Source organism: Macaca fascicularis, chromosome 16, assembly GCF_037993035.2.
Source record: "Macaca fascicularis isolate 582-1 chromosome 16, T2T-MFA8v1.1".
In the NCBI taxonomy this organism is placed as follows: domain Eukaryota; kingdom Metazoa; phylum Chordata; class Mammalia; order Primates; family Cercopithecidae; genus Macaca; species Macaca fascicularis.
Window position 1 is genome coordinate 34,215,679 of NC_088390.1, and position 19,235 is coordinate 34,234,913.

General features: G+C 54.1%; 2 protein-coding genes across 16 annotated transcripts in view; one reads left to right on the forward strand and one right to left on the reverse strand.

The window, feature by feature from the left end:
* The first annotated feature begins 303 nt into the window (after nt 1-303).
* On the forward strand, nt 304-6,355 carry TRAF4 (TNF receptor associated factor 4). Of its 5 annotated transcripts, none has more exons than XM_005583270.4 (7): nt 304-548; nt 3,483-3,534; nt 4,108-4,212; nt 4,284-4,445; nt 4,530-4,691; nt 4,778-4,933; nt 5,220-6,355. In XM_005583270.4, the coding sequence occupies exons 1-7, from the start codon at nt 406-408 to the stop codon at nt 5,850-5,852; spliced, it is 1,413 nt and encodes a 470-aa protein (XP_005583327.1). In that variant the 5' UTR covers nt 304-405; the 3' UTR covers nt 5,853-6,355. The 5 variants fall into 5 exon arrangements, with proteins under 5 accessions (XP_005583327.1, XP_015293558.1, XP_073874970.1 ...); XM_015438072.3 differs by having other exon boundaries at nt 4,826-4,933; XM_074018869.1 differs by lacking the exon at nt 304-548 and adding an exon at nt 742-2,044.
* A 6,227-nt stretch (nt 6,356-12,582) lies between these two features.
* FAM222B (family with sequence similarity 222 member B) overlaps nt 12,583-19,235 on the reverse strand; it is a 97,519-nt gene continuing 90,866 nt past the window's right edge. For 6 of the 11 annotated variants that reach the window (XM_005583267.5, XM_005583266.5, XM_015438064.4 and 3 more), the window contains one exon: nt 12,583-16,492. In XM_005583267.5, the coding sequence (XP_005583324.1) occupies nt 14,886-16,492 (1,607 nt within the window). In that variant the 3' untranslated portion in view covers nt 12,583-14,885. The remainder of the gene's footprint in view (nt 16,493-19,235) is intronic. The other 5 variants (XM_015438069.4, XM_065532316.2, XM_074018863.1 and 2 more) reach the window with 1 other exon arrangement.

Consider the following 19,235-nt stretch of genomic DNA (forward strand, 5'->3'; position numbering starts at 1 on the left):
GGCGGCTCACGGCCCCGGAGGCCGAGCTGTTGCCTCTAGAAAAGAAAACCTTTGTAGCGCGGCCCGTCCCCTTTTCCAACCCGCACTCCCCCAGGGCCCGAGAAGCGGATACACGCTCTCTCTCCCCCAGGGGAAAGAAAAGCCCATGCTCCGGTGGGTGGGCGAGACTGGCGGTGACCAGACCCAAAGGCCTGCACTCGGGGGTGGGCGGGGCCGCTGGGCGCGCATTAGGACCGCGCGGCCGCGGCCCCGCCCCCTCTTCCGGCGGGCGGGCTTCACAGCCGAGCCCTGGCAGCGACCGCCAGTCGGCGCCGCCCGGAGCCGGGAGCGCGGCTCCAGCGAGGCGCGGGCTGTGGGGCCGCTGCGTGCCTGGCCCCGCTCGCCCGTGCCGGCCGCTCGCCCGCCATGCCTGGTTTCGACTACAAGTTCCTGGAGAAGCCCAAGCGACGGCTGCTGTGCCCACTGTGCGGGAAGCCCATGCGCGAGCCTGTGCAGGTTTCCACCTGCGGCCACCGTTTCTGCGACACCTGCCTGCAGGAGTTCCTCAGGTGCGGGCCGGGGAGCAGGGGCCAGCGGGGGCGGGGCGGGGGGCGCCGCCTGGGGAGGGGCTCGGGCCCGGGGCACGCCGGGCCTTTGTCTGCGCTGCGACCCTGTGACCTCAGGGGCGCCCCGTGACGTCACGGGGAGGGGTGACGTCACGCCCCGAGGGAGGCTTCCCGCAGGAATCCGAGGGGTCCGGGCGGGTCCCACCTGCCTGGCCTGGGGCGGGAGACCTCGGCGCCTTCCCGCGGGGTGGGAAGGGGAAGAGGCCCTTCCCCCTCACTTGAGATCCGGCGCGGCCTCAGCCTTGAACTTTGAATCCTGGGGGAAGAGGACAAAACCCGCTCCCGCGCAGCACTTTGAGTCTCCGGAGATTTCACCCATCTAACCTCTTGTGATTCTTCGAACGTTCAGGGAACAGTAGCTATTGTTCTCCCATTTCACAGATGATGAGACGAGATTCAAAGAAAGACTGCGACTTGCCCAGGGTCACACAGTTACTTAAAGGCTTAACTAGGATTTAACCCCGGGCTGCTTATGATCACACAATGGAGGAAGGACTGAATCTTCCCCCGAAGGACCCTCTAGGCAGCTCCCCTCTCTCTCCCGGGGGCTGGAGCAAGGCGGGTGGTCCATAACTCGTGAAGAAGGGGGACGCACTCGTATCGTTACTGCACTCCCACTGTCCCCTCAGGACGCAGGTTAGCCGTTGGCTCTTGGGAATCCGTCAAGTTTCTGGGCGCCCTGTGGTGTCTTGAATCTCTCCTGCCCACGCAGGGGACCACTCAGGCCCGGGTGTGGGAGGCAGGGTGAAGGAGCCCCGACTCTTCGGAGGTCATGGCCCCAGAGCGCAGGGGAAGGCCGGGTCGGCCACTGCCTGGCTGTTTGCTGGGCCAAGGGGATCGAGGGCCCGGCAGGGAGAGTACCTCTGGGGCGCGTGCCCCCGGTGCTCCCTCCGTCCGTGCCTCCCTCCCTCGCTCGGTCCTCCGTAGCTCCTACTGGCGGAAGTCTCAGCAGGCCCTTTGTTTTCTGTTCCCCACAGCCTGGGCCGGCTCCTGGCCTCACATATGCTCCCGCACAAGCTGCAGGACTGCCCCCTCCCCCCCGGCAGTGTACACATTTACTCTCTTACAGACACAGCCCCATTGTCTCCGCCACTGCTCTTCCCCGGCCCTCTGGGTTCCAGATGAGGCCAGCTGAGCCCTCCCAGCCCTCCACAGCAGACCCACCCTGACTGCCGCGGGGAAGGAGCGGGGGGAGGGGGCTGTCAGGCCCGATTCCTTCCACCACCTTCTTGGCCCCCCTCTGCCCCTGCCCCTCACGGAAATCCCCTCTTCCTCTCCCACTCCCACACCCCCTCCCCCCATCCTGTCTTCTTCCCGGAGCCTGGGCCTCCACTGCACAGCCTGGAGCAGCCTCTGCCCTGCCTCTCTCCCATCCCCCAGCGCCTGAGCTGTGCCACTGAGGCTTCTGAAGAGGAGAGAGGTGCTCCTCACCCGCCGCGGTACAAGCACAAGTGAGGGTGTCCACAGCCCTGGCTGGGCCCCAAGCTGCAGGCTAAGCTTCTGTCTGAAGCCTAAGGACTTGCCTCCATCCCCTCCCTTTCTCCTAAACCACTAAGTCAGCACATTCCTGAAGCAGCCAAGTGGACCCCCTCCCCCTGGACCCACCCCTCTTTCCCCACTCCTGCCTGAGCTGTTAGGTTGGTCCAGGAAGGCTGGTTGCCCTGTGGGCAGACACACCCCTTCAGTGCCTGCTCTTGTATTGTCCTTGGCATTGAAGTATGGCCATTGGTAGTGAGGTCAAAGGGAGGAGGTGGGTGCTAGAAATCCTTGGGGCAGTTGGGGCATGGACTGCCCAGGTCCTGGAGAGTGCCTCTAGAACTGGGCTCTTATGTGGGCTGTGGTTCTGCCTTGCTCCCTGCCTGCCTTCCACCTACCTGACTCAGACCTGCCAGGAATGCCCTGCCCCAGGGCCCTGAGTCCTGCTGGGTGAGCCCTAGCTCTCCCTGAGCCATGCCAGGCATGTGTGACTGGCCCTGGCTGGGGTCAGCAAGGGCGTGTCGACAGAAGCATGCCAACAGGCTCCTTGGGTGCTGACAGCCAGGTGGGGTTTGGTGCAGGACAAGGCAGGCAGCTAGCAGGAGGGGACGGTCACGAGGCTTCAGAAGCCCACTGAGCAGTGCCCAGAGTCATAGCTTTGCTTGCTGGACATTTTCCCTTGCCCCAGCTTCTCTTCCTCGTGTGTGTGGTGTAGGAGAGCTTGTCTGAGCTGTGGAGTCAGACACACGTAGCCAGGTACTGCTTCACCTGTAAGTCTATTTGTTTCATCTGTAAAATGGGGGCGTTCCACCCCTTCTCAGAGGCAGGTGGCAAGGGCCGGGTGGGAGTGTAAACAGGTACCAGGGAGCATGCCTTTCCTCCCCTTTTCTGTGGGAGACACACCCTCAAAGGAGCAGAGCAGGCAGGGTAAGGTGGCCGTAAGCTGACCTTTGCCCTGGTTCTTGGCAGAGGACCTTCCTGGGGACTGGGCAGCCCTGGCACTTAATCTCAGCCCATCCCTGTTCCCCCTCCCAATCAGCTTTCAACCCAGCCAGTGAAAACTAACCTAGGGGGAGGGGGTAACTGTGCAGCATGTTCCTTCCCCAGTCCAGCTGCCATTCTGGGGGAGGGGGTGCCAGCTGCCACCTGTTGGCCATGTCCTGACTGAGGCAGCTGTCTGTGCCTCCTCTAGGCCCAGATCCCCCTTCCCAGGACAGGGGCTGGGGTCTTCTGGGATCCTGGGGAAGTAGACCCCTCAGGCCTCTGCTTGCCCTTTTGTCTCACCTGGGCTGGTTGGGAACCGGTCTGGTGAGGAAGGGAGGCTGCCTTGGTGGAGGGGGTGGGGCCAGGCCTCCCTTTCCTCTAATGAGAAGCCTTGACCCTGCCCCTCCCCCATTTCAGTGAAGGCGTCTTCAAGTGCCCTGAGGACCAGCTTCCTCTGGACTATGCCAAGGTGAGTCCACACTGCCAGGAAGAAGTCCAAGCACAGTCTGTTGCCCTTGGAGGCCAGAGCTGCTGGCAGCCAGTGGGCTCAGGGCCAGTGTCAACCAAAAGCCTTGGGATGGTGCGCCCCCACAAAGGTAGCCTGTTCCCTCCCACCAGGCCAGTTTGCAAACGAGGCCCGTGTTTGCCCTGGAGGACAGGCACAATGCCCAGCCTGTAGGGGTGCACAGAGCTGCTCTGTGCCCGCAAGAAGTGCTCCCTCCCCTTCCGGTGGCGAGCCAGACCTGTGGCTGAGGGCCAGTATCCCGCCACCAGGGAGAAGGAAGCAGAGCCCCAGGGACAGCCTGGGATTGAGCAGGCTGATTGGCTGCCCCTTCAAAGGCGTCCTGTGCAGGCATGTTAGGACCCAGCATCAGAGCAGACGCTGCCTGCTGTACCCTTCATTCCTGGACTCCGAGGGGCAAAGAGCCCGAAAGAGGCTATTACAGGCTCCAAGGTAGAGCCAGCCCAGTTGGGGCTGGAGGTGGGAACTGGGCCTGCAGTCAGCTCTGATCCTGGCCGGTTCCCCTATCCTCACCCCCAGATCTACCCAGACCCCGAGCTGGAAGTACAAGTATTGGGCCTGCCTATCCGCTGCATCCACAGTGAGGAGGGCTGCCGCTGGAATGGGCCACTACGCCATCTACAGGTGAGGCTCTGATGTGAGGGGCTGCCACCACCTCGCCCTTGGCAGGCACTCATTGCAGCCCTTCCCACCAGGGCCACCTGAATACCTGCAGCTTCAACGTCGTTCCCTGCCCTAATCGCTGCCCTATGAAACTGAGCCGCCGTGATCTACCTGCACACTTGCAGCACGACTGCCCCAAGCGGCGCCTCAAGTGCGAGTTTTGTGGCTGTGACTTCAGTGGGGAGGCCTATGAGGTGGGTGGGGTCTGGCTGAATGTGGAGGGGGGGTACCTGATGGCCTAGGCATCCCTTAACTCAGCACCTCTGACATTTCCACAGAGCCATGAGGGTATGTGCCCCCAAGAGAGTGTCTACTGTGAGAATAAGTGTGGTGCCCGCATGATGCGGCGGCTGCTGGCCCAGCATGCCACCTCTGAGTGCCCCAAGCGCACTCAGCCCTGCACCTACTGCACCAAGGAGTTCGTCTTTGACACCATCCAGGTGAGGCCCTTCCTGAGCTGTGGTTGCAGGGCAGGTGACAGGGAGTCAGGATATTGACTCCTGCCTCTCTGCCTCTGTGGCCCCAGAGCCACCAGTACCAGTGCCCAAGGCTGCCTGTTCCCTGCCCCAACCAGTGTGGTGTGGGCACTGTGGCCCGGGAGGACCTGCCAGGCCATCTGAAGGACAGCTGTAGCACTGCCCTGGTGCTCTGCCCATTCAAAGACTCCGGCTGCAAGCACAGGGTGAGACGCCCCTTCTCCTGTCGGCCCCCTTTTGCTCTTGAAGCCCTAGACAGAGGCTCAGCTTCCTGATGCCACTTAGGCCTTGGTGGTCCCTGCTGTGCTGCTCTGAAACCCTCAGTCCTTCCCTCTGCTGGCCGGCTCCAGCCTCTTCCTAACACCCTCTGTCTTCCTCACATAGAGCTGGGTGCCTGCTACCCTGTACCCACTCTCCTCTCCTCTCTTCTCTGGACCTTCCCCTACTGATAACTCTCCTCCCTTCCCCCATGGCCTGGGGCTTTGTCAACAGTGCCCTAAGCTGGCAATGGCACGGCATGTGGAGGAGAGTGTGAAGCCACATCTGGCCATGATGTGTGCCCTGGTAAGCCGGCAACGGCAGGAGCTGCAGGAGCTTCGGCGAGAGCTGGAGGAGCTATCAGTGGGCAGTGATGGCGTGCTCATCTGGAAGATTGGCAGCTATGGACGGCGGCTACAGGAGGCCAAGGCCAAGCCCAACCTTGAGTGCTTCAGCCCTGCCTTCTACACACATAAGTATGGTTACAAGCTGCAGGTGTCTGCATTCCTCAATGGCAATGGCAGTGGCGAGGGCACACACCTCTCACTGTACATTCGTGTGCTGCCTGGTGCCTTTGACAATCTCCTTGAGTGGCCCTTTGCCCGCCGTGTCACCTTCTCCCTGCTGGATCAGAGCGACCCTGGGCTGGCTAAACCACAGCACGTCACTGAGACCTTCCACCCCGACCCAAACTGGAAGAATTTCCAGAAGCCGGGCACGTGGCGGGGCTCCCTGGATGAGAGTTCTCTGGGCTTTGGTTATCCCAAGTTCATCTCTCACCAGGACATTCGAAAGCGAAACTATGTGCGGGATGATGCAGTCTTCATCCGTGCTGCTGTTGAACTGCCCCGGAAGATCCTCAGCTGAGTGCAGGCAGGGTTTGAGGGGAAAGGACGATGGGGCATGACCTCAGTCAGGCACTGGCTGAACTTGGAGAGGGGGCCGGACCCCCGTCAGCTGCTTCTGCTCCCTAGATTCTGTTACCCCATTCTGCCTCCCCCAACCACCACCCTCAGGTGCCTCCAATTGGTGCTTCAGCCCTGGCCCCTGTGGGGAACAGGTCTTGGGGTCATCAAGGGCTGGAAACAAGTGACCCTAGGGCCTGTCTCCCTTCTTGGGTAGGGCAGACTTGCCTTGGTGCCGGTAACACAATACCCGGACTGAGGTGCCTGCTCAGGTGCTATGTCCCAAGAGCCATAGGGGGGTGGGAGTTGGGGATGGAGAAAGGGTAGTACAAAGAGTCTGTCTTGAGATCTGATTTTTTTCCCCTTTCCCTAGCTGTGCCCCCTCTGGTTATTTATTTCCTTAGTGCCAGGAGGGCACAGCAGGGGAGCCCTGCTTTTTAATAAACCTGGAATTGTATTTATTAATTTGCTTCCAGCCTGACTTACCTGGGTTGGTTAGGGCCCTGGGAGGCTCAACCAAACTGAAGGCAAAGAAAGGACCAGTCAGAGAAGGGCCGCTGCCTGGGTCTGGCCCCAAGATCCAGCTGCCCTGCTGGCTCGCCCTCCGATGGACGCCAGGGAAACTGCATCGGGCTTTGTGTGGAAGACGGTCCCTGCCGCTGCCCTCTGGCGATGAAATGGGGGAGGTGTATGGCCTGTATGTTTCATAAGGCTGGAGTCCCTGGTCAGCCAGACCAGACTAGTGCCTCTGCCCTAGGCAGGTCTTTCTTGGTCTAATGATAATAGGTACTGACACTGCTGAGCACTTTACGTGCATTATTATTTTACTGAAAAGAACTGTCAAGTGAAATACTTTTTATCACAATAACTGGCTTTGTGGGCTCTAGAGAAGAGTTCATGAGGCAATGCATGTTCTTGTCCCAGAGTAAGGGCTTAGTGAATGCTTTTTAACTCCGAACCCCAGCCGCATCCAGTGGACTGGATGTTGAGCACAAGGGGCCTTCAAGATGTTTAAGGCACTTGGATTTTCTTCTGTCTATCATCGGCCTTTCTTATGGGCCTCTGTGGGTGCGTGTGATTATCTACGTTTCACCGATGAAACACAGAGGAGTGACTGATAAATGATTCTTCTGCGGGTTCGGGCAGGGCCTGGATTCTGTTTTAACTCCAGTAGTCCCTAGAAGTTGTAGCTTCCTCTAATTTTGGCAATAGGTGTGGGTCGTTGTGCTTGCTTTTGGCAAGTTTCTGAGCGACGTAGGTCCTCCATTACCCTCACTGGTGAAAGCCAGCTCACCTCCCAGATTTACTGTAAAGATTAAATGAACTGGTCAGTACACAGTGCTTTACTGTCTTGCCTAACCCTGAGAAGAGGCTGTTATGTACAAGAATCATTAGTAAGGGAAGGTTCAAGGGCTGTAGTTATTTCTCTTCCCACGTAGAGACCGAGGGGTTTTTTTTTGAAAAAAACAAAAAACCTCAGTCTCTGCTGCATATGACTAGCTACTCGGGAGGCTGAGGTGAGAGGATGGCTTGAGCCCAGGAGGCAGAGGTTAAAGTGAGCTGAGATTGCGCTACTGCACTCCAGCCTGTGTGGCAGAGCCAGACCCTGTCTCAAAAAAAAAAAAAGGCCTTGGGCTGGGCACAGTGGCTCACTCACACCTGTAATCCCAGCATTTTGGGAGGCCGAGGTGGGCGGATCATGAGGTCAGGAGATTGAGACCATCCTGGCTAACATGGTAAAACTTCATCTCTACTACAAATACAAAAAAAAATTAGCTGGGTGTGGTGGCATGCACCTGTAGTCCCAGCTACTCGGGAGGCTGAGGCAGGAGAATCGCTTGAACCTGGGAGGGGGAGGTTGCAGTGAGCCGAGATGGCTCCATTGCACTCCAGCCTGGTAAGAGAGGGAGACTCCGTCTCAAACAAACAAACAAAAAAGCCTTTATTGGGTGACAGGACTAAGCCTCGGTGAGCCAGGCTGGGGAGCTCATCATCTAGCCCAGTCTTTTCAAAAACGTCAAATCGACCTATGTAGGGAGAAGTGGGGCCCTGGCTGAGAAACTAGAGCTGGGCCTCTTCACCAGATAAACCTCTTGGTATGGTGATGCCTGGAGACTGGTAGAGGCAGCCACGGGCTCCAGCAGCATAAATGCTTTCAGGCAACAGGCTGAAACACCCTTCCAGAATCCCAGCTACACACCTGACCGGGCACAGTGGCTGACGCCTATAATCCCAGCGCTTTGGGAGCCCGAGTTGGAGATCAGCCTGGGCAACAAAGGGGAGATGCCCCATATCTACAAAAAAAATACAAGGACCCGGGCACGGTGGCTCATGCCTGTAATCCCAACACTTTGGGAGGCTGAGGCGAGCGGATCACCTGAGGTCAGGAGTTTGACACCAGCCTGGCCAACGTGGTAAAACACAGTCTCTACTAAAAATGCAGAAAACTTAGCTGGGCTTGGTGGCGGGTGCCTGTAATCACACCTATTTGGGAGGGTGAGACTGGAGAATCGCTTGAACCTGGTAGGTGGAGGTTGCAGTGAGCTGAGATCACGCCACCGCACTCCAGCCTGGGCAACAAAGTGAAACTCCATCTCAAAAAAAAAAAAAAAAAGCTGGGCATGGAGGCACACACCTGTAGTCCCAGCTACTTGGGAGGCCGAGGCAGAAATCACTTGAACCTGGGAAGTGGAGGTTGCAGTGAGCTGAGATTGCACCACTGAACTCCAGCCTGGGCAACATGGTGAGACTCCGTCTCAAAATAAATAAATAAATAAGCTGGGCACTTGTGTCAAACTTGGGCTCCTCTGCTGCCCAGGACACTGCCACTGCATGATTCCGGGGGTAACATTCACATAGTCTAGATGGTGCCTCCTAGAGTTGTGTGCAAACAATGGGGGCTGTTAACCCCATACTCTGCAAGCCTCGCACACCTGGCCCTCATTCAGTGCTAGTCATAACTTGCAGATTGCAGGCCATGTTCTGCAATGAAAGTGTGAGCCGCACTCCCCAAGGATCTACCTCAGCCCAGGAATCATTCACTCTGGAGGAAGCACTGTACTTTACTGTCTAGCTCTATGCTTTTAGGCCGACTGCAGATCTTATCTGACACAGGCAGAAGACAGCTTTCTTTCACAGAGGTGGCATGAGGCATAAAGGAGTCAAAACACTTTCACAAAAGAGCACCCTGGGCCGGGCACAGTGGCTCACGCCTGTAATCCCAGCACTTTGGGAGGCTGAGGTGGGTGGATCACAAGGTCAGGAGTTCGAGACCAGCCTGACCAACATGGCGAAACCCCATCTCCACTAAAAATACAAAAATTACCGCCTGGGCACGGTGGCTCACGCCTGTAATCCCAGCACTTTGGGAGGCTGAGACAGGTGGATCACGAGGTCAGAAGATCAAGACCATCCTGGCTAACAAGGTGAAATCCCATCTCTACTAAAAATACACACACACAAAAAAAAGGCTGGGCCCGGTGGCTCACGCCTGTAATCCCAGCACTTTGGGAGGCTGAGGCAGGCGGATTACAAGGTCAGGAGATCGAGACCATCCTTGTTAAGACAGTGAAATCCGTGTCTACTAAAAAATACAAAAAATTAGCCGGGCGTAGTGGTGAGCGCCTATAGTCCCAGCTACTCGGGATACTGAGGCAGGAGAATGGTGTGAACCCAGGAGGCGGAGGTTACAGTGAGCCGAGATTTTGCCACTGCACTCCAGCCTGGGTGACAGAGCAAGACTCCATCTCAAAAAAAAAAAAAAAAAATTAGCCGGGCGTGGTGGCGGGCGTCTGTAGTCCCACCTATTCAGGAGGGTGAGGCAGAATGGCGTGAACCCGGGAGGCAGAGCTTGCAGTGAGCTGAGACCGTGCCACTGCACTCCAGCCTGGGCAACAGAGCGAGACTCTGTCTCCCCCCCGCCAAAAAAAAAAAAAAAAAAAGACCTGGGTGTGGTGGCACACATCTGTAGTCCCAGCTTCTCAGGGGGCTGAGGCAGGAGAATCACTTTAACTCAGGAGGTGGAGGTTGCAGTGAGCCAAGATCGTGCCACTGCCAGCCTGAGCGACAGAGCGAGAGATTGTCTCAAGAAAAAAAAAAAGCACCCCCATCCTGGCTAACACGGTGAAACCCCATCTCTACTAAAAAAAAAAAGTTAGCCGGGCATGGTGGCCGAGCAAGACTCCATCTCAAAACAAACAAACAAAGAAAAACTACCCTGCAGAAAAGGGTGTGAGCAAGATGGCTGGGTGCTTTAGCTCCGTAAGCATTCAGGAAGCCACCTGTGGACTCTTGCCACCAAGGGTCTGATTCTACCCTCCCTGAATCCCGCATCTTGTGCAATAAATTTATTTTATTTTAATTATTTTTTTGAGACAGAGTCTCACCCTTTTTGCCCAGACTGGAGTGCAGTGGCGCGATCTCAGCTCACTGTAACCTCTGCCTCCCGGGTTCACAAGCAATTCTCCTGCCTCAGCCTCCCGAGTAGCTGGGATTAGCCCCCGCCACCACACCTGGCTAATTTCTGTATTTTTAGTAGACACGGATTTTACCATGTTGGCCAGGCTGGTCTCGAACTCCTGACCTAAGGTGATCTGGCTGGCCTCGGCCTCCCAAAGTGCTGTGATTACAGAGATGAGCCACCACGCCAAGCCTCAATTTTCTTTTTTTTTTTTTTTTTGATGGAGTTTTTGCTCTTGTCATCCAGACTGGAGTGCAGTGGTGCAATCTTAGCTCACTGCAACCTCCGCCTCCCGGGTTCAAGTGATTCTCCTGCCTCAGCCTCCTGAGTAGCTGGGACTACAGGCACCCCCGCCACACCTGGCTTATTTTTGTATTTTTAGTAGAGACAGGGTTTCACCATGTTGGTCAGGCTGGTCTTGAACTCCTGACCTTAGGTGATCTGGCTGGCCTCAGCCTCCCAAAGTGCTGGGATTACAGAAGTGAGCCACTGCGCCAAACCTCAATTTTCGTTTTTCTTTTTTGATGGAGTTTTTGCTTGTGTCGTCCAGGCTGGAGTGCAGTGGCACAATCTTGGCTTACTGCAACCTCCACCTCCCAGGTTCAAGTGATTCTCCTGCCTCAGCCTCCTGAGTAGCTGGGACTACAGGCACCCGGCGCCACACCTGGCTAATTCTTGTATTTTTAGTAGAGACGGGGTTTCACCATGTTGGCCAGGATGGTAGAGCTGGGGGTCACTCCTGTCACCCAGATAGTGGCATTGCAGCCTTAAACTCCCAGGCTTGAGGAATCCTCCCACTTCAGCCTCCTAAATAGCTGGGACTACAGATATGTACCATCACACCCAACTTTTTACAATTTTTTGAAGAGACAGGGTTTCACCCCTGGGCACAAGCAATCCACTTCAGCCACCCAAAGAGCTAGAATTACAGGCATGAGCCACCGCACCCAGCCAGAATCAGTTTTTCCCTCCATTACATCTTAGCTCAAACCCAAGCTCAGCAGAAGAGAAGGGTAACTGCATTCACTTTTTTTTTTTTTTTTTTTTTTTTAAATTTTTCTGAGACGGAGTCTCACTCTGTCACCCAGGCTGGAGTGCAGTGGCATAATCTCGGCTCACTGCCACCTCTGCCTCCTGGGTTCAAGCAATTCTCCTGTCTCACCTTCCTGAGTAGCTGGAATTACAGGCGCGTGCCACCATGTCCAGCTAATTTTTGTATTGTTAGAGACTGGGTTTTGCCATGTTGGTCAGGCTGGTCTTGAACTCTTGACCTCAGATGATCCACCTGCTTTGGTCTCCCAAAGTGCTGGGATTACAGGCATGAGCCACTGCACCCGGCCACAATCACTTATTTTTTTTTTTTTCCCCTCTGCAGACAAAAAAAAAAGTTATCCAAAATTCAACGTAAGAAAACTGGAATCACCAAGAGGAGCCAGTTATGTTGCAGATAACAGTGCCTGTCACCTTCACCTCTGTCAGAGGCCCTCAGAATTTTCAGTGTTGGAAATGGGAGAAGGAGGTTTGAAGTTTTAGGTTGGGTTATTAACAGACCAGATCCCCATTTCTTGGCCAGGCACGGTGGCTCACGCCTGTAATCCCAGCACTTTGGGAGGCCGAGGCAGGTGAATCACTTGAGGTCAGGAGTTCGAGATCAGCCTGGCCAACATGGTGAAACCCCATCTCTACTAAAAATACAAAAAATTAGCCGAGCGCCTATAATCCCAGCTACTCAGGAGGCTGAGACAGAAGAATCGCTTGAACCTGGGAAGCAGAGGTTGCAGCAAGCCAGGATCGTGCCATTGGACTCCAGCCTGGGCGACAGAGTGAGACTTTGCCTCAAACAAAACAAAACCACCAGATCCCCATTTCTCAATGACTTGGACGGCCCTTGGAGTGCAAATGGCAGGACCTTTTGGGCCTCCAGTGAGGGACAGCAAACCACACTTATCCATCAAACTTCACAGTAAGCCCATAGCATTCCTGCCCGGGGAGAGGGCCTGTCAGCCGGGTTCCCTGTGTCCAGGGTTTCATTGAAGAACTGTCTACAATCACCACAGCACCTGGCCTGAAACAATGGATTTGGAGATGGCTTCTGGGTGGGATGCATATTACAGGGGTCCCCCTTTTAAAAATAAGGAATTACTCCTAGCAAGCGAGGTATGTTAGAAACTGTTAAAAGAAAAAGTTGCCTCAAACATTCACAGCAGCAAACGAATAGAACAAGGTCAGAAAACAAGGTTTTTTTCCTTTTACTGGTTTATAATAATCTTAAAAACCCCATCACACCCATAAACCACCACAGGTGAGGTGAGAGAGATGGAGAATGAATGCTACAGTATGTGGATAGAGTGGGGAATCCAGGTATTCCCTAGGGTAGTGTGGGATGGAGACAGGGAGTGTGGAGAGGAGGCCCTGGCTTGGACCCTTATTGCTGGCTGGGGGTTGGCTGGCAGAGGGGAGAGGGACTCAGGCTGAACTCCAATAGAGGGAACATCTCACACCAAAGGCGAGGGCAGTAGGGGGCAAGGGGATCACAGTACATTTTCCATGCAGACTAGGGGTGGGAGTGAGAGTTTCAAAGACTTGCACCCCTACACAGGAAGAGATGGGTTTGAGGTTGTTTGACTTAAAGCCCCCAAGTTGGTGTCTGGTCCAATTTCCTAAAATGGCAGCTCACCTTTCAGGGAGAGGTACTGGGGAGGAAAAAAAAATACAGCCAAGAATATCTGTTGTGGAGATCAAGCAAGGGATAGGGGGAAGACAGTGGTGCTCTTTAAATCTGACTCAGAAAAGCAGGAACTGGAAGAGGGCCCTGGGTGAGGTGGTGGCCAACACCTTGGGAGAAGGCATTAAGCCAGAAGCTGCAGGTGCTCCTGAGGGCTCAGGACAGGGAGGTACCAGTGTTCACAGACAGCAGAAAAACAACTGGGAACAATAAATTAGGACTTCATGTTGCTATCATTTGGCATAACACAATCAGGCTTTTCTTTTTTTTTTCTTTTTCCTTTTAAATATAAGGCAACTTGCCAACACATAACTTAAAAACTGGTCTTCAGTCACATTGCTCCAGATCACGAGAGAATTTCTGGCTAACGAACAGTAGTGGATAGTGAACAAAATGCAAAACCTTAAATAAGAACCATCAGCTGACATTCGCCAGAGACAAGAGGAAAGGTGAGGGCTTATTTCATCTGTGAAAAATAAAAACGCCCATTCTGCATCTTTAACAGAAGGGTGCAAAAATTTATAACAAAACAATCTAAGCTTAAAATTACAGAAAAGTGTTTCTAGCCAACTAATTGTCGCTTGGGATGAGACGTGCTGAGCATGGAGTGGATGAAGGTATGCTCTAAGAATGGACAGAGGGCAGGAGGGGCTGTTCCCAATGTAGGCCCACCTCCAGGTGTTAGAACCATGCTCATTTGGTAAAGGAAGTATTCAAAGAGCTTAAGGCTTTGTGTTTTTTTTTTGTTTTGTTTTCTTCATTAAACTGAGGGGCTGCACTAGAGGGTGAATGTACCTGTGGGGCCACTCACACACAATGCTACTCAAACCCACACTACATTCATACAGAAACTAACATTTAAAACTTACAGTGTAGAGCAATATTCTTAGCCAGTGTAGAGAACCAAATGCTTTTTTTTTTTTTTTTTTTTTGGTGTTTTTAATCCCAAACTCCAATGTGATCATTCCTTACCTACCTCATTCCTCAAGTAAGGTAGGTTTTGTTTTTGTTGAAGGGGAAAGGATGGGGGCTGTGGGCAGGTGAGTTAGGGGATAGGCAACAGTAAGAAAGGGATCTTGGGTATACTTGGGTACATTGTATTTTTCTAGGTTTGGAAAGGGGAGTCTGGAACCAAGATGCCAATACAAAGACTTTTTTCCCCCATATCTCATGAAATGGTCAAATACTTCCAAGATGCCCTTGAGATCACGTGTGGCATGGCCAAGTGCAGTGGCTGCGGGATCAATATAGACACAAAACAAAGCCTTAAGGAATGGAAAGAAACTGGAAGGACATGAAGACTGGATCAGCTTTGATTTGAGATCTTTGGGTGAATAAGGAATTAGCTTTCAGAGCACTTGGGAAATCTTGCTTCTTAGTCCTGGAGGGAGGGGAAGGGCGGTAGCAACAGGTAGAGGTCTGGCTTAGGGGCCTGAGCACCTCCACTACCTCAACTAGGGCATTCCCTCAGCCCACACCTCAGTCATCCTAAGGGAAACAGGAAGAGGTTCAAGAAAAGATGGCTGGGAGCTGGCTGGAAATGGCCAAGGTGGGGAGAATAGCTGACAGGCAGTCAGTGGAGAGAAAAGCCTGAGCTTGGGGTTAGCTTCTAACATAAAACCAAAAGTTGCTGGAGGGGAGGATGAGAGGACTCCTTCTGTCCCCAGTTAGATCCCACCAAATTCCCTTTCTTAGACATCTAAGAATGATCACACTGGAGCAGTGAAACTTTGAAACTATCCAGTTACTTAAAAGACTAAACCTAGGAGGGTGATGTATGATGTGTTGCACGTGGAGGGCAGCAGGGCTACCTATCTATACCCTGGGTGCTGAATATGAAGACTTCGACTCTCTGTGGGATCGGGGGCTCGGTTGCCAGGGGCTCGGTGGGCCTTGCTCAGCATGGCCAGGCTCTGTTCTCGGAAGCAGGCCTGTTGGAAATCCCCACTTAGGTAATCCACTGTTTGCATTAAGCTGTTCTGGCTTGCCACTGGACCGCCCCCGGTCCCTGCTCGGTAGTGGGCCCCGGGAGCTGCTGCACAGTCGAGGGGTGCACCTGTGGGCTGCCCACCGTGGAACGGCATGGCGAGGTCCTGAGACCCCGAGCTGTCGCTATTGGGAGTGGGCAGAATGTTGTTCCACAGGGGTTGGAAGTAGTGGCCATTGGGGTAGGCCAATGGGGCTGCCATGCCGTTGACTGGTGGGGATGGGGTCGGCTTTTCCAGGGGTGGCTTCAGATGGAAGGACGGCGCCAGGCAGAGTTCTTGCGGGTAGGCAGGGGCTTTGCCCACAAAGCCAGGCCCTGCCAACTCGCGTCCTGCTGCATGCTTGCCTGTCAGGCCAGGGGCTGGCGTCCCACCAGCCTCGCTGCACATCTGTTGTAGGTGGGCCAGCTGGTGCTGGTTCCAGGTGACTGGCTTGAGGTCGCTAGAGTAGCCAGTGGGGGCGCGAGAGATGCCTGTGGGCAGGTTGACAGGACCTGCAGCAGGCAACGCGGCAGTGGCCGCATGGGTGTGCTCCATGGGATTGACCACACATGAAGGCATTGGTGTGGGGACGCTGTGGGTCGACACCCGGGTGCTTGCATTGATGAGCAGACTGCGACTAATGGGGCTGGGGTTGGCAATCTGGCCCTCACACACTGAGGTAGTGCTGATGCCTGCCCTCGTCTGGCAAAACTGGTTGATCTGGTGCACGATGCTACTCAGGTCCGGGGGCTGGCTGTGCTGCAGAGTGGCCGCCATTGAAAGGGGGATAGTTGAGGTAGACACGGTCACATTCGGGGGGGCATCTGAGTCTGGCATCTTCCGGCCTCCATGCAGCAAAGGATTGTGGGGGTGCTGGAGACCCTGGTGAGCCAGGGCCTGAGGGTGGACCAAGCCCTGGGTTTGGGCCATGGGCTGAGGGTGGCCCAGGCCCTGAGGCTGCTGGAGGCTCTGAGGGTGGGACAGTGCCTGGGGTGGCGGGATACCCTGAGGGTGCTGCAGCGTCTGGGGAGGGGCATGGGCCAGGGTCTGTGCATGCTGCAGGGCCTGCTGGCGGGCCAGAGCCTGGGCCTGGGGGTGGGCTAAAGTGCTGGGTGCCACAGTAGCATACGGTGCCACTGGGGGGTTCATGATGGCCTCAGGGAGCAACCGGGCTCGGGTGCCGTCAAAGTCCTTGAGTATGCTTTTGGCTGGCACTTTGACAATGGCAAGCAGGCCTGCCTTGGTGGCAGCCTGTGTCGGGTAGGGGCTGTAGCGCTGGGCTGATGTGTCGAGGCCGTTCACAGTACGACGAACGTGTTTCCGCTGGGGAACCTTCACACTGTTGGGGAAGATTTTTATAGTCAGTGGGTTGTTTGCGACCTTCTTAGCATATGCATCCAATTCGGCTGGGGTAGGATAGTGAGCAGTTCTCATTTTCTGTGTAGTGTCCCCTAGAGAGAGAGAATGGGAAGGAGAGCAAAGAGGGAGAGGGAGCTCATCAGTGCCAAGGCAACCAGCCCTTCTAGATTCCCCTTCTGAGGGCCTGGGGTAGGGTAGGGAAGTGACTAGATTGTCATCGGTAGCCTTCATTCTAAACCCAGCTTCAGTCTTCATATTAACAATCACTGCTAGTGTGCAGTAAGTGCTTATAGTGGGCCAGGTCTTGTGCTAGGTGACAGGCCATCTCAGTGAATCCTCACTATTGCTCTAGAAGCAGGCACTACCATCATTTCCATTTTGTAAATGAGGTAAGTAGAGATCAGAACAGCAAAGCATCTTTCGAAGTCTCATATCTTGGAGAACCAGAATTTGGTCAATTCTCAGGTAACCGAGAGCTCTCGCCATACATAGAAATGCAGGGTCGCTGGACACTGTAGCTCACACTTGTAAATCCCAGCATTTTGGGAGGCCAAGGCGGGTGGATCATCTGAGTTCCGTCAGAAGTTCAAGACCAGCCTGGGCAACATGGTGAAACCCCGTCTCTACTAAAAATACAAAAATTAGCCAGGCAGGGTGGCAGGCACCTGTAATCCCAGCTACTTGGGAGGCTGAGGCAGGAGAATTGCTTGCTTGAACCCAAGAGGCGAAGGTTGCAGTAAGCCGACATTGCACCACTGCATTCCAGCCTGGGCAATAGAGCAAGACTCTGTCTCAGAAAAAGAAAAAAAAAAAAAAAAGAGAGAGAGAGAAATGCAGGGTCTGGAACTCTACCAGCCCATGTGGCCTGGGGGTAGAAAGTTCTAAGCAAAGCTCCTTGTCAAGGCCATGGTGGCCCTTCAGTCTAGAGGGTACCCAGAGCTATGACTCTTTAGTCTGCAGGGAACAATGAGGCATCAGCTTTCCCTTGCATCTTGGCAGCTGGGGGGCTTTGCCCACTGGGTGGGCACCCTGGAACAGTAGACAGAATGCTTCCTTTCAGGAGCAGAGGAATAAGCTGCCAACATCTCTCCCCTTCCCCATGTCACAAGTTCACTTTTATTTACAGTTCACTCTATGCCTGACTGGGTGAGGATCAAAGGCTTTATTTATTTGCTAGAGAAGGAAGATAATAATGACAGGGCAGCAGGGAGGGAATTGAGAAGAAAGGATTCAGAGCATCTTTCAGTCCTTTCAGTCCTGAGAGCCAAAAATAGTCTGTATTTGGTCCATGTCAGCTGTCACTTTCCAAAAAGAAAGAGGAAAAACCTGCCTTCCTTTGGAGACTGCGGAAATGCCCACTTGGTGTGCCTCATTAATGTTAACAGTCTCTTTGTTCCCATCTCCTGCTGCCTCCCATCAGGGGGCTCAGCGGATGTCCGGCTTCCAGTCAAAAAGGAAAAGGTTCCGAGAACAAGGGCTCTTTAAGGATGCCAAGCTCCTGCAAGGGGGCTCTGCTCCACTCTGTCTGTCTCTGAGGGAGGGTCTCCCCTGAGTATACACAAAAGGTGCCTAATAAATGCTTGCTGAATGAGTGAGTACACAAACTGCCCAAAGCAGAACTGGCTTGGCTAGAAGCCCAGGTTCAGCTAGCTGACTCTCTCTTTACTTCCTCCCCTTGCAAAAGGCAGGAGGATATGCCAACGACTAATCTGACTGAATGCCCAGCTTGTGGCCTCAGGTGGCCTTGGCCCAAAGGAGACCCCATTCAACGTCATGTCACTGGGCATTACCTAGAACAGAGGTAGGCTAATGAGGGTATTAGAAGGAAAATGGGTACAGCTGCCTTTGTTTGGTGATAATGCTGGTTAGCAACAGCTTAGAAACTCCTGCTCTGGAAAGCAGGAAAAGAAAGCTTAAGTCAGGAACAGCAGAGAGATTTGGGCCCATGCTCATAAGCAGATCTGAGCAAAAAGGGCCAGGCATCCCCAGCCCCCAAAACAGGTCTATGCTTTCAAATACTGGCAAAAAAGTCTGGGATCACTGGTTAAGAGAAAGTCCCTAAACTCAAGACACCAGAATTCCAATAGAAGCTGCCTTGGTCAACCACTGTACCTATCTGTCTTATTGGTCAAAATCTCATATGATACTCCTAGCACAGTGCTTTAAACCTAACCCACCTTCATGCTGGTGGGCTTCTCTCCTTGAAATCCAAGTAGAAGTCGTATAGTACCTTGATGAATAGAAGAGTCCCTTTGTTCCAAGTTAGTACCAACTCTGAGCTCAGTTTTTTTCTAGCAGAGACAAGGGGGAAGCTTGGCCTCATGCAGGAGTATGGAAGGGGCACTTATCCACATTGATTAGTTTTCTTTGTCCTGTCTCCACTGATACTGACAATGGTGAAGAGGGCTGTCAAATGATTCAGAAATAAAGTGAAATGAGGGTAGGGAGGGTGGCCACAAGGCTGCAGTAGCTTTGTTAAAGAAGAACCCCAAGGATGAGTACAGTGTATTGAACAAAAAAGGGGTATCATTCTGGGAATACAGCACCATCTACCTCACGTACCAGACTTAAGCCTAACCCTTAAAAATAACAGTTTTCCGCTGGGCGCGGTGGCTCAAGCCTGTAATCCCAGCACTTTGGGAGGCCAAAGTGCGTGGATCACGAGGTCAGGAGTTCAAGACCACCCTGCCCAGCATGGTGAAACCCCGTCTCTACTAAAAATACAAAAAATTAGCTGCAGATGGTGGAGCGCGCCTGTAGTCCCGGCTACTTGGGAGGCTGAGGCAGGAGAATTGCTTGAACCTGGTAGGTGGAGGTTGCAGTGAGCCAAGATTG

Bases quoted from the DNA above. Each gene is read 5' to 3' on its own strand.
- TRAF4 (XM_005583270.4), top strand. From the start codon at position 406: ATGCCTGGTTTCGACTACAAGTTCCTGGAGAAGCCCAAGCGACGGCTG. The intron at 4,446-4,529 runs GTGGGTGGGGTC...ACATTTCCACAG, and splicing joins TCAGTGGGGAGGCCTATGAG to AGCCATGAGGGTATGTGCCC. The intron at 4,934-5,219 runs GTGAGACGCCCC...CTTTGTCAACAG, and splicing joins ACTCCGGCTGCAAGCACAGG to TGCCCTAAGCTGGCAATGGC.